Raw genomic sequence first — 17,131 nt, 5'->3', positions numbered from 1 at the left:
ACTATAGGCAGAGAGCTCTCTGGTATTTTTCATTTAACCCTGTATAAAAAAAAGGAATATTTTTATAAAATGTAAGAAAAAAATTGTAAATAACCAAATTAAAATACTTACTGTTCATAAATATAAAATGTAAACTAAAGGAGTCGTCACACTAAGCCAGCAGACACAGTCCGGCGGCTTGGTTTCGTCGGCTTTATTTTAACGGTGCATCGTGAAAACCAATCGTCTGCTTGTGATTTCTAGCGACTTGTTTTTGACTATAAAGATTTCCAACTTTAGCGAGATATAACAGACACATCCGAGCGCCTTTGTTATCGGCGAATTGGTACTTAACTCTGCGAGTTTGATACATTGACTTAAGGAGTCAATATTGTCAATCCGACTCACCGATTTGCAAGTAACAAAGCAAAAAAGTCTCGCTTCCCCATAAAGATATTCGCTTATACATTCTTCATTAATATTTTATGGTTGTATATGTGTTTTTCTGTGAGTGTTCAAAAGGTTTTTTTATAATAACAGCAACCCGGAGTAATGACGGCGCCGCGTCAGATGCGCGTGATTGCTATTCCCGCATCTCACAATATGCCACCAACCCAACAGATGATGGGTCCCTTCCAACCACCACCACCGCCCCAAGCTCAGGACCAGAATGAAGTAAGTGGTGTCGTATTTTTTTCTAGCGTACTTGCATTTGATTTCCTGAGATAAAAAAAGGTGCCTCTGAATATCTTCACACTCCATGCAATCTTTAAACGTTCTTGCTGCGTGAAAAAGGAATATTAAACACATACCTATACTCTCGCGAAGTTTGTTTTAGTTAAAATTAATAACTTTGCGCAAGGTCGCACTATCGTCATGTTGCTCAGCAAAAAATCCTTTAAATATATTTTTTTTTTCTTATCTGTATCATAATTTAAATAAACTTTTTGTTGCTATAAGTTTTAGAAATGAAAAGCAGTAAAATTCTATCATTGTGTTGCAAAATCCAAGCTAGTAAGTGTGGTATTAAAACAACTTTGCTAAATGACACCAGCTTCTTCTTGACGGAGATGAAATGAAAAACAATCAAAGGAGGTTCTTAGCCTAAGAACCTCCTTTGATTGTTTTTCATACAGCACATGTGGTGAGGGCAGAGATTGGCATAGTCTGCATGATGCATCTATTGCTGATGCATGGATTCTTCCGGAGCTTTAGATATGTATATGTGTGTTAATAAAATCTTAAACATAAATTATTTTGCGTTTCACATATATTATACGTTTGGAAGGTCTGACGACAATAGTCGCTGAGGGTAAATACCTTTATTTGCACCTAGTTTGGCAAATAGTATAGTTTATATTTATTTGGTCAACCGTCCCCAGTTCAATAATGTGGAAAAGGGTTTTCTTATATAGATTAGTAGCAAATAAAATTATAATATTGAGTATCATATACTGCAAAGACTTATTAAGTTACAAAATCATAACGGCATTATAAGTAATAAGACAATTTCATATTCATTTGTAGTTGCTAATAATACCTACGTTAGCCCTTTTGTTAATCTTTAATGTAGGAAAGTTATTAGTGTTTCTTTGAGTCGATTTGATGTTTATGTTTACATAAATTTTCTGTTCCCAGTTACGGGATTAAAGATTGATTAAAGTTTTTTATATTAATGTTATTTACTCTGATTTGGGGAAGAAAATGTCTTAAGAAGTTATTTCAATAGGATAACTGAGAAATTAAAAGAATGATTTTATATCAAAATTGTAACCTAAATTTTGTAACAGCCGTAATTATCAAGGTTTAACTGAATACCTACAGATCTGCGAGGTATAATGCATAAAGTGTAACATAATTTTTTACTAATTTAAGATAATGACTTAAACTTACAAGCATTTAAACATATTCGACTATATTCAAAAAACCTTCTTCTAATACATTGATTAATGGTAATCATATATTTTTTATCATATAATCATATAATTTATACTTTCGAAAGCGTTTCGTACTCTTTTTATAGTTTATACAAAATTCATTTTGCAACTCAAATTACGTACCTACGCTATTTAGTGTATTCTTGCCCACTTACTGCACGTAACAGGATTTGTAAGTACCGTAAGAATTTAATAGTCTGTCAATAATGGCCTCTGCATGAAGTCAAAAAACTTTGTTGAGCAAAAAAAAACAAATTCCTTTTCACCGTTACCTTACGACACTGCAGCAATTACTATTTAAAATCGATTCCAAATAAAAGATTGTAAAAATTTAACACGGCCTGTCCAATGTGTATCATACATTTATGATTTTTGTTTTGAAGACAAAGTTTCTCATGTTTCTACTAACTTTAAGAGCTCTATTACTCAGACGCAAAAACAGTTAAAGTTGACTAATATTCACATAGTAATAATACTAGGTTAAATAGTTAGATGCACGCGTTAATCCCACGTTACTTTTACTGACACTTATCATGAATGTTTTCTAATGACAAAGCTACTTGAAAGATGCCGGCTCAATTTATCACAAGATAAAATGGAGAGAGTTCTCAGTAGAATCCCGAGACGCTATCTGCCTTTAACCGGCGATAGCGTCTTGATGTCTTAAACTTGCTTACAAAAAGGTTTTTCTGAGTTTTAAAATGTTTTGTTTGGTCTGTCTCAACACGTGCCAGCCAGACCTAATGTAATACATTAGACCTTTCAAACCTCCGAAATACTAGATTCATCACGAAAAAAATATTTTAAATATATAAATATTATCTATTCACTGGTTTCAAATGACGTGCTGAATTTCAAAGTTGTAGGTCACTCGAAAGTACCTTTCTATCCTACCCAGTTTTGATAGCAGTCTTTTAGTGGGACTTTTATGAAATCCGTCTTGACAGTCTGTTTCTTTTTTTTACACACAGCTACAGCTTTAAAAGATCATTGGCGATAAGTTGTAACTTTACTTCTTAAGCTATTCTTGAGAAGTAGCGATAAGTTATAACTTTCCTTCTTAAGCTATTCCTGAAAAGAAAGATGTTGACACATGGACAAACGTGCGTAAAACAAACCGATCCTACAGGGATCCTTTTTTTGAGGTTCGAAAACCTAAAACAGAGTCGTTCAACGATTTAAACGACTTACTCAGTAATAAATTATACGCAACTTGTTCATACAATTTTACATTTAAATACGTTGCTAATTATGATTTAAGAACGTTTTGTATGCGATAATTAAAAGTTACCTGTCACTTAAAATGTGACAACCTACTTGTATAATCATATAGTTTATGTCGCAATTAATTAGTTTGAATGTTATATATTATAATATTATTATTATATTATCATTATGGGACGTACTACGATTGGGAAACGTAAACGATTAGTAGGTATATTTAAATTATACTACTATAACACATGCAGGAGTCAGTCAAGCGTTTTATTTTTAGAGGTCAAAGAACTCAGCCTATTAGCATATGAATGCAGTTAATAATTATAACTTCCTTTATTGTGATTATTATGGAACCATTGCAGTTATTTGAGAATGTTTTTTTATATAAACTGAAGGAAAGATGTTTTTTTTAACTTGCATTATTCAAACACTGGATTTCTGAATTACAAATTTGCCTTGAAGTAATTAGAACTACTGCAACCGGCAGAATAAAATTATGCAATGAAGGTTGCATAGGATTTAACGTTTAGCCTTGTCTGACTTTTCTACTCTTCTTTTGAAAGTGCATGCACTTCTTTAAGAGCTTACTTAATTATTGTCATCTTCATCTGTTTTTATCAGCTGCTTTCTTGAAGAATTATAAGAAATGCCTAGCAGACAGTGAAGGCAAGGTCAATCAGTCTCGAACTTGGCATTGGTTGTATGCCATGGTGGCCATGGATGTTGAACGCTTTGGTTAGGTCCTTACCTTAGCAAGTAACTACTTGTACAAGACTAAGCAGACACAATGTTTTCAGAAATGGGATCAATCTTTTAACGATGACGATTCAAATTAATAATTACCGTCTTATTTATTACAGCAATCAGCTGTTCTCCATCAATTCGTCCCACAACCCGCTCCCACACAAGATATGGAACAACCCGAAGTACGTATATTATACCTTTTTTTTATTCTTTGAACTTATTCTGTTTATTTTTTATTTCAGTTTCACAGTTCAGACATACCTGCCGTAAGGGTTCGAGGTATTTTATAATTAATTTAAGTCAATTGTACCATATTGTTGCAGTGGCATTATGGTTAGCGCCTGCTTAATTTAATAATACTACAAGTAATATAAATATTGTTTTTATGATGTAAATCTCAAAAGCTCATAAGAATTTTTCTTGAAAATTAGTTGTTTATCTGGCCAAGAAAGAAACACTTAAAATCAACGAACCGATTCTATTTATAGTTAAGAAAACCGCTTTTGAGCTACGATGACATACCTATTTACCTATTACAAACACAAATAGACATGATCAAACTTTTAGCGATAAACCGTGATTTGGGATCAAAAACTATAGAGTTTCCTCATCATATCGACCCAGTACAGGGCACGGGTCTCCTCCCTCAATGAGAAGGGGTTAATGCCACCACGCTGGCCCAGTACAGTTCAGTGGACTCCACAACCTGTCCACTGTGGTACCAGGTTACCTCACGATTCGAGGTTTTCCCGCACATAATTTAACCCCGAAAGTGAAGTCGAATCCTACCCACTGGGCTATCACCGCTTCTGGTATTTCCTCATTCTTATTAAATTCATGCATCATCCTACTTATGTTGTATATGATATATGTTTCAAGGGCCAGAAGATGCACATGGAGGGTAGTCCTATTCAAATGAACTTGCCTTGGGACTTGACTCCTGAGGACCTGCACATGATCCATCGCACTGCCCAGGAAGCGGTTGCTAACCAGCGTCGCGAACAACAGATCGACAATGACATGCAGGAGGTGAGAGTATAGCAAATACTAAATAACTTATTGTTGTTTTTTCAGGTAACTCGCTGACGTTATCAATTTATATTATTTATTAGATTGGTCATTTATATTATTGATTTATTGACTCATTGGCAACGACCTTGTAGTCAGTGGACTTCAAAGCCTTGAACACCGGCGCAAGGTGGCTTGTCTAGCTGCAGCATGCACGCAGCAAGCACTTGTCTATATATTTAAAAGAAAAAAAAAAATTAATTGGAGACCATTATAAGGAACTCTCAGGCTTGCAGGTTTCCTCACGATGTTTTGCTTCTTTGTTTTTGTTTAAATAATGACAGAAAGAATAAATTTATTTATTTTTAAAGTAAGTTTCCCACTCGGTTATAGTTGAGAGATATTTTACAGCTTTCCGAATTCCTCAATTATGAGCCCCTGAGACGGAAAGACTTTAGTATATTTAAAATGTATGTATGTATTTGGGTATGTATATTAATGCCTAGCAAAAAGGAATACATTATGTTTATTAATTGGCTCATAGGTGAAGACCATCGTGAACACTCTAGCAGCGGCCGAAGTTGAGTCTGAGCAGGCGCAAGCCCAAGACAGAGAACAAGTGCCGCGGGCACCTCGCACTCTTCTGCTGCCCCAAGAGATGCCAGTAGACCAGAGGCCTCATTGTAAGTATACAAATTTTAGTACATAAACTAATATAGGTACTGCCTTCTTAGTAACAGTTAAGAGTTTTGTGAAAGAGCTCGTCCGGGGAAGCATAACCGCCATGATTGTTTCTGCCGCAAACCGGCGGTGCTGTGTTCCGGTCTGAAAGGTGTGTTTGCCGGTGTAATTAGAGGCACACGAGGCTTACCTACGCCCTAGATTTATGGACATGCGGCACTTTGCAGAACTTGGCTCTCGCATACCCTACGAAGTTGCTCTGGTTAAAGGCGATGAGTTTCCACTTACCCTCAGGTGAGCTTTTTTCTATAGTGATCATTGACGACTTTCGGACCAAGCAGATGTGCTTGGTCCAGCAATTATCACTATAGAAAAAAGTATAAGCTGTTAATTCCTCTCTTCTATTAAGATCTCGTAAGGTATCTTAATAGGTTACGAAGATGATGTTAGATGACCTTTGAGTAAATTTAAAGAAACGTATGAAAGCGGAAAAAACTTCGGGCATTTTGAATGTTTACAAGCTTTTAAAACAATCGAAGCCTCCACAGGGCAAACACAATTAATTTGATTTATTTTTTGGTGTAACTTTATTTATTTATTGGTATAAAACTCAGGTGGATTTTTAATAGACAGAGAATATGTTTATAAGTTGAATAGTTTTTCTACATTAAGTATATAAACAAGTTTTAAAGAATATAAGGTTCTTTATATTCAATTAAACATATTAGAAATTAATTCTTTCTCCCGAAGAGTCTTCCATTATTTATTATCGTAATATCACAATTCCTCAATTAGTTGTCTTTGTCATGACTCATGGTACATTATTCACGCGATGATTTCCCCAGAGTCCCTATTATCTGCAATCTATAATCTACAATAATAGTATTTGATCAATAGGCCATATTTACATAATCAGTCTGTATCACAGACACACGGACGTATTCTTGCTTTTTAGTCATAAAGTGGCCTCTGAAAGAATCACCTTAGATAACGGTTTTCCGATGGACAATGAATAGGTAACCTATCTATCTGTTTTTAAACTCTTTCTTAGTAATATTTACAATTTGTTATTACTATAAGCGATGATACGAAGTAAGCTGATTTTTCATACTTATGTGCGGTTTTAATTTAAGCAATTGAAATATCACTTGCTTTCAACGGCGGGCACACGCGCGTCGTGTGGAAACCTCCATGCTTGGGTGTTCTCCATTATGTCCTCAACGGCGTGTGAAGTCTACCAATCTGCAGTTGGCCAGCGTGGTAGACTACGGTCTCAACACTTCCGATTCTGAGAGGAGACCCGTGTCCAGTAGTGGGCTGGGAATGGGTTCATGATGATGATGATGAGTACTATAAGTAGTTCTTAGTAATTATTACCTATATACCTAAAATATGCCAGTTTAATATAAACTTTTAAAAGACTTATTAAGTTATTCGGCCCTAATATGAAATTCATTGGGCGTGAGCGGCAATATATTTTCACGATGAAATCCAAAAGCATAAACGGTTTACAAGGGACTTTAAGTTATAAGATTAATTATCGGTCAATCTAAGTGACTGAATGGGAACGAAGGCTTTCAACGTAGACAAATAATTAAATAAATATCACTTTTAACGTCCGTCGTTCGTGTTTTTGGGGAATGTTAGTGAAAGTAAAAAGTCTTAGCTTATAGGACTTTAAAATATTATATATATATAAATTTATTTTATCAAAGGAAATACGCTTTAAAACTTAGTGATATACATATAGAGATATTCAATGGCTTTCATAGAGGGTATGCACAGGGTATGCAGGTGAGATAATGCTATAAGAGTTATAAATAATGATTAAATAATAGGTATATAGACCTACTCTTTAATCATGTTTTGTTATTAAGTTCTTAGAAATAAGTGATGTGTTTTAACAGTGCACTTTATCAGTACATTACATTACATTACAGTATTTAAAATATGAATCCTGTTCATGCCACTAGTCCGCGGTAGAATATATGGATATCCTAAATACAGTTATAACTAGTTAGGAGTCAGATACTCACCCACACCATGGCTAAATTACGACTTTTTACCTGAATCTATTCAAATATTTGTGGGTCATAGTAAACATTGTTTTTATACAAATATATAAATAAAAATAAAAAATTAAATATCTCTTACTGTAGATTTCCTTCATTTTATATCTGCATACCCTGTGCACATCCTCTATGCACGCCACTGAAGATATTGTCAAAAAGGAAACCCTTACAACTTCACAAATATTTAATTGTTATTCGCCTTTCTGAAATGGTGTCCCATGCTGTTCAAGCAGTGATGTGCGTTGCGTTTTTGACCAGTAGGACCAGCATGTGCGCCACGACATTATTGTCCTTGCCAATAACGCTTTTTTTTTTCTATAGAGGTAGACGATATAGTGACTTCTTATTTTCTTATGAAAATTTGGTCTTAGATGAGAAGCATGCGCATGCACAGCACTACAGGATAGAATTGAAGCAGGAAGATGGCATAAAATTGAAAAAATACCCCCTCCTATGCGAGTTATCTAGAAATTGTAGGATAGGCAGCAAATTTGTGCATACATGAAGTGCACACCACTCGCCATTGTCCTGTGCGGCAATGCTCATAATTAGAATATTCTCAGCCGCTTTTTGTATTCAGATTTAACTTTAAAACTGAATAATATTTGAATCAAAATTGTTTTTTTCAGATATGCAACCTCGCTCTGTGCGCAGCGTAGACTCACTGCTGCATCGCCAAAAGCGCGTTAAGCGTTGCTCTTGCGACTGCCGTTAAAAGTGCATATATGCGCAAATCTACAAAGTGTCGCGTAGCTGCGCAATTAATGCAGAAAGCGTGACATTTTCCGTCCATCCCTAATAAAGTAGATTTTGTTACACATGCGGTTTCGGTTAATGTAAATAAAATTTATACTTTTAATATTTCCTGTTTAATTTTAAACTTCGTAAAGGTAAGTTATCGTGTTGGGTTTCATAGGGGATTTTACTATTTTATTGTTATTTTAATCCATTCTAAATTATAATGGAAAGATGTTTAGCTGTATATAAATAATTATTATAAGCACTTCAATATCAAATGAGACTCAACTTTATTGATTCACGATTTCATTTATCTTTAATATCGTACCGTACCGTATTTACAAATCCATCGGGGTGTTATGGTCATAATATAACATTAAATTAAATTTTACCTACATTTGTGATCCTAAATTAAAAAAATATTAGTTTTAAACATATTGTTTTTTTTTAAATTCTGTTCCATAAACCTTTTGATCCGAACAGTTTTTTTATTTTATTATTTCGTTTACATAATATCCTTAATTCCATACATATACAGTTAGCACAAACAATGGTAATTTGAAATATTCCAAGATAAGAGTAGCCTGTAGCTTTTGTCACTCTGAACTCTCTAGATATTGCAAAGTACCTAATAGATTAGGTACTTTGCAATATATCGCCGTTGCTCTGTTGCTACATGCGCGAAACTTCAACTTTATCTTCACTTCAAGTAACATTCAATCCTCTAAATACAAAAATGTGGACAATTTAAGCTCAATATGTAAGTGTGAATTAAGCGGTGAAAGCCTAGAGTCTGGGTTCACTTTATGGAGGACCGACTGCCAAACCTGGCACGCATCTCTTTACTTTTGAAAGTATTGTGCGTTTTAAGCAATTAAATATATCTTGCTTTAACGGTGAAGCAAAACATTGAAAAAACCTGCATGCCGAAGAGATCTACAGGGCCGCGCGTCGTGCCCCTGTATTCAAAGTGTGCTATAACAGGGGCGCCGTCATCAAAATTATTTTAGTTACACTTACGCAACAACATATTCTTTCTAGTGTAGTATCGGTAATAAGCTACAATAAGCGCAACATATGCTTTCTAAATAACAAATAACAAAACATATATATTGCGTTTATTCTACAAGTCTCCCAAGATAATATTCACGTTTGTGGTTTATGAACAATGGCGACAAACTCGAACTTTCTTCTAGCATCTACTGATGAAAATAATGTAAATGTTTTGATTATTAATTCCTAGACATTTACTTTCAAGTCAGACAGCAGTCCGGAAATACAGTAAATGCGATTTGCAGTTGTTTGCGTATTATTTATAAAGAAAATTCTTTGGTTTCGGAGATTTTATTTTCGCAGTCGCGAGAATTGGCAAGAGGAAGCAAACCTGTTTTACCTATTTAGGAAAATATAGTATAGAAACTGAAGAACATTTAAGTATATACAAATTATATTAACAAATATAATAAGCAAAATAAGAGAAGAAAGAATAAGTTGAAAAATGTAGATTCGTGAAAAAAAGAGACGTCCAGGTTTCGCACACAGGCGCAGTGGGAAGTCGACGTGGCCCTGTATCTCCCTTTTGTTCTCCCCAGCGTAGTGGACTACGGCCTATACCTAAGAGTAGACCTTTGCCCGAGAGGATGATGAAGTATAAACTCCTTGAGAATTAATTAGCGCTTTCAAAGAGGTAATCGCGGTAGGCTGGCTCAAAACTAATTAACTTAAGATTGAATCACGAACGTCGTATATACCACCCACTATAACGCTCACATTTAAAATAAACTTGCTAATTCTAATAATTCATAATATAATACTGCATCCTAGCGTGAAAATCATGTCTAATTTGTAAGTAAACCGTTGTAGTGTGAAAGCGCAGTTCAGAATGTTATTAAATGTTTGAGCTAACTCTGCTTTAAAGTGGCTGTTTCGTTCGTAAGACCAATTTCATAATATTTCATTTACATCACTCGTTGAGCTAATCTTAAACTCTGAACGGAGTGGTGTTTAAATTCTATTTGAGCTTTTTAATGACGGCTATATCATATCTATAGATACGTTATAAATTCTTGACAAACAACTCTATATATACATACTTAAGACTACGAAAGTAGAAAACTACTAGTTTTAGCTGCAGCAGTAAAGCATCTATCTCCAGTCATTCTCTCACATACCAGAGGAACCAAAATAGTAGTAGGTTGCTTTGTTAAATCATCCGGAGAGAACGAGAAGCAAATAAAAGTATGGATCAAATATATTTTATATTAAAAAAAATAATAAAAAAACTTGCTACACTAAGTCAATATACCGCAGAAATCGCCTAATAATCATCAACCCTCGCCAGCGATTTGTTAATTATTAGCAATGCATCAGCTTACAATAATGTGCAAAAATAAAATTGAGTTTCAATCGACAAGGTCAATTTAATTGCAGTAATCTGCGCTTTTATCTAAACTCGTTTGAAGAACTCAGTTGTTGTTTTGTTACGTTGAAGAAATTGCGAGAAAGATGCTACAATTTTTTTTTTCTTTACTGCAGCCTTTCCTGCTTGGTTAGAGATGATGCAGTCTTAGATGGTAATGGGCTAACCTGTTGTCTGTTTCTGGGCAACATTGTACCTGAACGCTAAATTGCTAAGCCTCTGTCGGTAGGGTGATAACTAGCCAAGGCCGATGCCTCCCACCAGACCAGACAAGAGAAAATTCAGAAATGATACATTCCCAATCGCCCTGCTGCGATCCTCCCACTTAACCACACAACCTCAGTCCACGTTTTATTTTATTTATTTAAACAACTTTATTGCATAATAAAGGAAACACACACAGGAACACTTACATTAACATAAATTATATGCAAAAGGCGGCCTTATCACTAACAGTGATCTCTTCCAGGCTACCTTAACTATTGGAATAAGGCAATGAGAGACGGGAAATCGCAATTATATATATAAAATATATATATATATATATATATATATATATATATATATTATATACATAAATAATAAATTAATAAATGTAATAATATAATATATATAAATATAACTAGCCGTTTCCCGCCCGCTTCGCTAGGCGAATTGAAAAAGGAAATAAATTACATTTTATGTTTCATTTTATTTTTTCATATTTTTATTATTCTCCTTTTTTTTTTTTTGTATGAACATAAATAGGCCCCGCGGATAGAACTGTAAGCATCGATATTGTTTAGACTTACTCAAATTCCAAATTCCATCGATTTAGCCTGTATCTTTCATCCAGGTGATTTTTCTCACTAATATTCATTGTAACTTTCAATGTGCAATCATTATAACATTTCCGTGCCTTTCTTCCAAAAATTAATAATAATTGACATGAAGAAAAAAATTTGAAATGAGCATTGAAAGTTTAAGTTAAAGTCATTGCAAGTCTCATATGTGAAGTTGAAATCTGTCTAGGTTCAAGTGCGACGAATTTTCTGTTAACTAAAATTTTCTCCGTGACATCAATTTTTTATAGAAAATTAATTGTGCATGTTTTTTATGAATTCTATTGGAATAAGTAACTAAATTTCTTTTCCACATCTCATGTGCTTGGAAAATGCATTCATTTTAATCTGTTACATTTCCGCGATCCCGCAATAAAAGAATTCGTCGGTTATGTAGTCTGCAAAAGTAAAATGAATGTAAAATTCTTAGTCCGTTGATTGGATAGCTACATGTAAAGTTAAGTTTTTGAAACCTCTCAATGACTTTTTCTCCGCTGCCAAAAAGACGATTGTTGTAAGGAAATACACGAATATCCCTACATACACGAAGATCCCCACCAAATTTGGAGTCTGTAGAAGTTACAGGTTAGAAATAAAAGTTTTAGATTTTAACACCCACCCCCGCAATTCCTGTCGGAAGTAGACTTTATTGAAATCCATTTTGAAATGTTCTTTATGTGAATAATAAAAGAGTCCTACCATATTTAGAATTTTTAGAAGCTATATTTCGAAATTGAAATTTTTTATTGTTAACACCCACCCCCGCGAACCTTATCGGAGGTGATTCATTGTAAAATCCGCTCGAAGATCATTTTTATATTACATATAGAATACTCTCACTAAATTTGGAGTCTATAGGAGCTATCGCTTGGAAATTGAAAATTTTCATTGTTAACGCCCCCGCAATCTTCTTTGGGGTGGGATATCGTAAAATTTGTTCATAAATCATTTTTACATCACTTATAGAAAATTCCTACAAAATTTGGAGCTTGTAGGAGCTTTAGCTGGAAAATTAAAAATATTAATTGTTAATACCCACCCGCGCAACCCCCTGTGGGGTGAGCTATCGTAAAATTCGTTCATAGCCTATTTCTACACCTCTTACAGAAGATTCCTACCAAATTTGAAGTCTATAGGAGCTATAGTTTAAAAACGGGAATTGTTCATTGTTAACGCCCCCGCAATCCCCTTTGGGGAATGAATTTCTTAAAATCTATTCATAGCTGACCTCTACATAGCAAAAGTAATATTCCTACCAAGTTTCACGTTTCTAAGTCTTATGGTTCCCAAGATTTCGTGGTGAGTGACTATATAGATGGGAATTCTTCGATTATCATCGAAATTTTCACATTTTTTCGGGCTTTTTTAAAATTTTCTTACATACAAAACTTTCTCCTGACAATTCTGAAGATAAAAAAAAAAGCCCAATTGGTCCAGCCGTTCTCCACTACCGTGAGTAGATTCTTAGCTGAATGTAAAAAACCATAATCCGTTTAATACACTCTGTTGAAATCCATGAAAACAAAAGAATCAAGAGAAAATGATTATCTTTTGTTTTTATTAGCAGGATAAATGTTCATAAAAGTAAAACAGCAATAAAAAAATGAAGGAATGTTGGAATTCAAAAAATAGATAGCCATAAACCATCTAGGAAACATTTCGCATCGAATGGTGGTAGTTTCATGTCGATACGATCAGTGGTTTAGGCGTGATTGAGCCTCAAACGATGACCATTTTCATTATATATATATAGATAAATATGCATAAATACACATACATATACATATAATATTAATATGTTTATAGTGACAAATAGTGCCTCCTTACACGACTTTTAAAAATCGCAATGGATTTAGAGCGTCGAATGTCATCAGGGAGTTCATTCCACAGCATTGCCACGTTATACTTATTAGTAGTATAATATTATGTTTTAGAGATTTTAACACACTCCCAATGCATCTGCACATGTACACTAGCCGAACCTATATAAAACTCAACTGTGATATCAACTGATGATTGGTGTGCTAATGAAGAGGCCATTTCAATAAGGCCTCTTCATTAGCACACCATTTTGCTCTTTTGCTAGTGAGCAGCATCCTTCCCTGCTGCCTACAATAAATAACGTAGTTTGAACTCAAATTGAAAATATCTTTGCGCTCTACTATAAAGTGAAACAAAGAAAAAAAATCAACAAAATTTCTATAAACGAGTTTAAAGATTAAAGCGCGCTAATCGGATGAACTTGAGACTGATCTGGTTTAGTGCAAGAGGCGAATGAAACTCTCTTATTGAATCTATTGCTCATTATTGAATGCTGCTTAGGAATTAGGATGTGTTACGAACAAAGTATTTTTTGGATTTTTAATTGTTATTTTTACTTAGTGTGTGTGATAGATTTTATTTTATTATTTGTTTAATTGTGTTATAAACACTGGTTATAAATGCATGGGGAAAGGCACTGGGAAACTGTCATGCCTTTCTGGGTGTGTAAATAAAAAAAAGCGGTGATAACTCAATGGGTAGGAGCTCGACTTCACTTTCCGAGCTCGAATCCCAGCACGCACCTCTAACTTTTCTAAATTATGTGCATTTTATTAAGTAATTCAAAAATCACTTGTTTCAACGGTGAAGGAAAACATCGTGAGGAAACTTGCATGCCTGGGAGTTCTCGATAATTTTCTCAAAGGTGTGTGGAGTCCAACTGGGTTCGTGTGGTGGGGTGATATGATGATGAAATGAATTAATTTATACGCATCATCCTCTGATGATGGTCTAATTTTGTTGTTTGATACTTGCACTAAGTTGAAATGTAATAAAAAGTCTCTCTTCTTCTTCTTCTTGCGGTGCCTCTCCGACTAGCGAAGGTTGGCAGTCAGCTTCGTAAATTCGTGTCTATCTTTCGCGAGGCGATATAATTCAATAATTAAGAAAATTAATAAAAAGTCTAAAATATCTTTATTCAAGTAGGCCCGGCCCATAGATGGCACTTTTGATGCGTACATTCCATGACAAATGTGTACACGGAGTGAGATGATGGCGATAACCATATTCGTAAACTTAAAATAAAGCTACCAGGGTTCTGAACGCGTCCTCGTCTAAGAAGAAGCTCACAACAAAGTTAGCCGGGTATTCTTTTTTGTTATCACCATCTCACATTGTCATTACAAATTATTAGAAGAGCAACCTAAAAACAAGCTTACATCCAAGCTTTTTTATCGATTACGTAGTCCTTTATATTATAATAAGACTTTTCTATGTAAATGTTAGTTATGAATATTACTATGACATAACTTACATTGAAATTGAAAGCATCTTTGAAGTGCAACAAAAAAAACAAAATAGACAATACCATTCTGCAAACGGGTTTAATATCAAAGCGCTGTAATAGGATAACGATATTATTGATCTGGTTGAGTGCAAGAAGCGAATGAAACTCGCTTATTGAAAGTATAGTGCATTATTGTAAGCTGCTGCAATGCTAATTACAAATGGTAGGCGAATTTTTGCACTACATTTATATAAGGAATATCTTGAACCAAGAATAATTAAATGGATATCCACCAATCAAATAACTTGTAGAATTATAAAAGTATCTACATATTGTATTCAATTTCATTAAATTTTTGCACAGAGTAGTCTGTGACGTTGAAAGTTGCTAGCTCTATCTTCTTCTCTGAGACGTTCCCGCGTTCCGCATTAAATAGATACACACAAAACTCACTTTTTTTCCTCTACAAGGAAACCCTTGACAGCACTGTTGGTCAGTAATGGTAGCGGGATAACCTGTTTGATGTATGGAACCCCAATCGGTTCTACGCGGCATCGTCCCGCAATTCGCATGGCGGCACGTCTTTTCGGTTGAATGGTAATTGAACACGGACGAAGCTTCCCACCAGTGGAAATTCGGTAATTATGAATTTCAAATAGACGCCACCGGGTATTGAACCCAACACCCCCACCCCCTTATAAGACCGCCACTGCACCAGCCGTCTAAAGAAGGTTTAAAAACAAGTAAGTATGTTTTTCGCATTTATAATATTAGCAGGGTCGCTGCTTTGCTAGAGCAAGAATTATAGGCGAAGTTTCAACATCAATTGAACTATTTCTTTGAGCAAACGAAGAATAACAGAGTTCCTTTGATAGGTTTAAGCTCAAAGAGCGATAATCGGATTACAATGAAATAAATCTCGTGTAGAGCAGCTAAAAAAAACTTAACATAAAATATTTTACTTATTTTGTACCAAAAATAGGTAAACCTGGTAAGAGGATTAAAGGCTTAGATGATGGGCTTATATAATTTTTTGAATTAAGAATAATTAATTCCAAAGCTCCTAAACGGTCCAAGTAATACCCATTCTAAAGCGAGAGATAGTGACTCGGTGACGTACCTACATGATTACGCCGAGATTCGTAGTTTTCCTTCATACTCATGCCAAATAGATGACGGAAAAGTTATGTTCCTCGCATTGCTATTTTTTAAGAACATATTTGTCTACTTCGTCCGCGTTTGTTTCTTTTTTTATAAAAGTTGCGTGTTTGTTTCTTTTTTTATAAAAGTTACGAAGGGCTTTTCATCTAAGTTTCTGATATGTACTGCTAAGGTTTGAAACGCTCTTCCGGCTTCGGTATTCCCTGATTCATACAACCTGAATGCCTTCAAGGCAAGAGTGCCAGCTTGCCAGCTTGTGAATAGTCCAGCGACGCCATGCGACCAGCTAATTTCAACTATTGCAGTAGCTAGGAATCAAAGCGCCTAAGGTGTGGAGCCCAAAGGTGTTCTCTTCTATGTTGAAGGTTACCAATATTATTTTAACATAGAATGTTAGAACGTTTTGCTGGATCTATCGAGCCAATAACGTTACTACGTGAAAATTTACAGAGGATTAGAAATCTATCTATAAATTATGGTTTTACCAGTATTAGCTACCAATATACAGTTGCTACTAGGGTGCACTACAGTTTTTCCCTTTACACCTGTGCTATGGCCTAATTGGATTCAACATATCGACCTATTACCGGCCCACTATGGCTCACGGGTCTCCTCCCACAATGAGAAGGGGTTAAGCCACAGTACACCACGCTGGCCCAGTGAAGATTGGTGGACAAATTAAGCGGATTAAAATGGTATATTTCAGAAGTATATTTTCTAATAGGATTGCGTTTTCGTTTTACTTTTCCCGACGTCTTTCTAATGTTTTTCATGTTTATTTGAGTAGATTTAGCATTAGAAAATAATATGTAAAGAATAAAAAACCTTTGCCGAACATCTCAATATTTTCTTTGAAAACGTGGAACAGGTTTATGATATTTAAATTAGGAATAAGAATTATTTTTCTTTTTATAAAAAACGGTTATATTTCATACACAATACTTTGTTTTCTTTTTACATAATCAGACTTGTTCTAATAACAAACATAACATTCAGGATGAAATAAAATACGAACAAGGGTGACTTAAAATATTGTAGTTGCATATGTTCTTTAGTTATGAGTTTGATGCAGTAAGTAGTGTTCA

The 17,131-nt window shown here is 34.7% G+C and overlaps 1 protein-coding gene across 1 annotated transcript in view; it reads left to right on the top strand.

Annotated features, from left to right (window-relative positions):
- The window catches only part of LOC120630455 (WAS/WASL-interacting protein family member 3-like), a 78,204-nt gene extending 69,704 nt beyond the window's left edge, over positions 1-8,500 (top strand). Inside the window, exons 8-12 of the mRNA XM_039899693.1 lie at positions 520-654; positions 3,995-4,060; positions 4,758-4,907; positions 5,431-5,569; positions 8,269-8,500. Of these exons, the coding sequence (XP_039755627.1) occupies positions 520-654; positions 3,995-4,060; positions 4,758-4,907; positions 5,431-5,569; positions 8,269-8,354 (576 nt within the window). The 3' untranslated portion in view covers positions 8,355-8,500. The remainder of the gene's footprint in view (positions 1-519; positions 655-3,994; positions 4,061-4,757; positions 4,908-5,430; positions 5,570-8,268) is intronic.
- Positions 8,501-17,131: the final 8,631 nt, after the last annotated feature.

This window comes from Pararge aegeria, chromosome 16 (assembly GCF_905163445.1).
Source record: "Pararge aegeria chromosome 16, ilParAegt1.1, whole genome shotgun sequence".
Lineage (NCBI taxonomy): Eukaryota > Metazoa > Arthropoda > Insecta > Lepidoptera > Nymphalidae > Pararge > Pararge aegeria.
The sequence above is the reverse complement of the archived record's forward strand: the minus strand, read 5'-3'. Positions and strand labels throughout refer to the sequence as shown.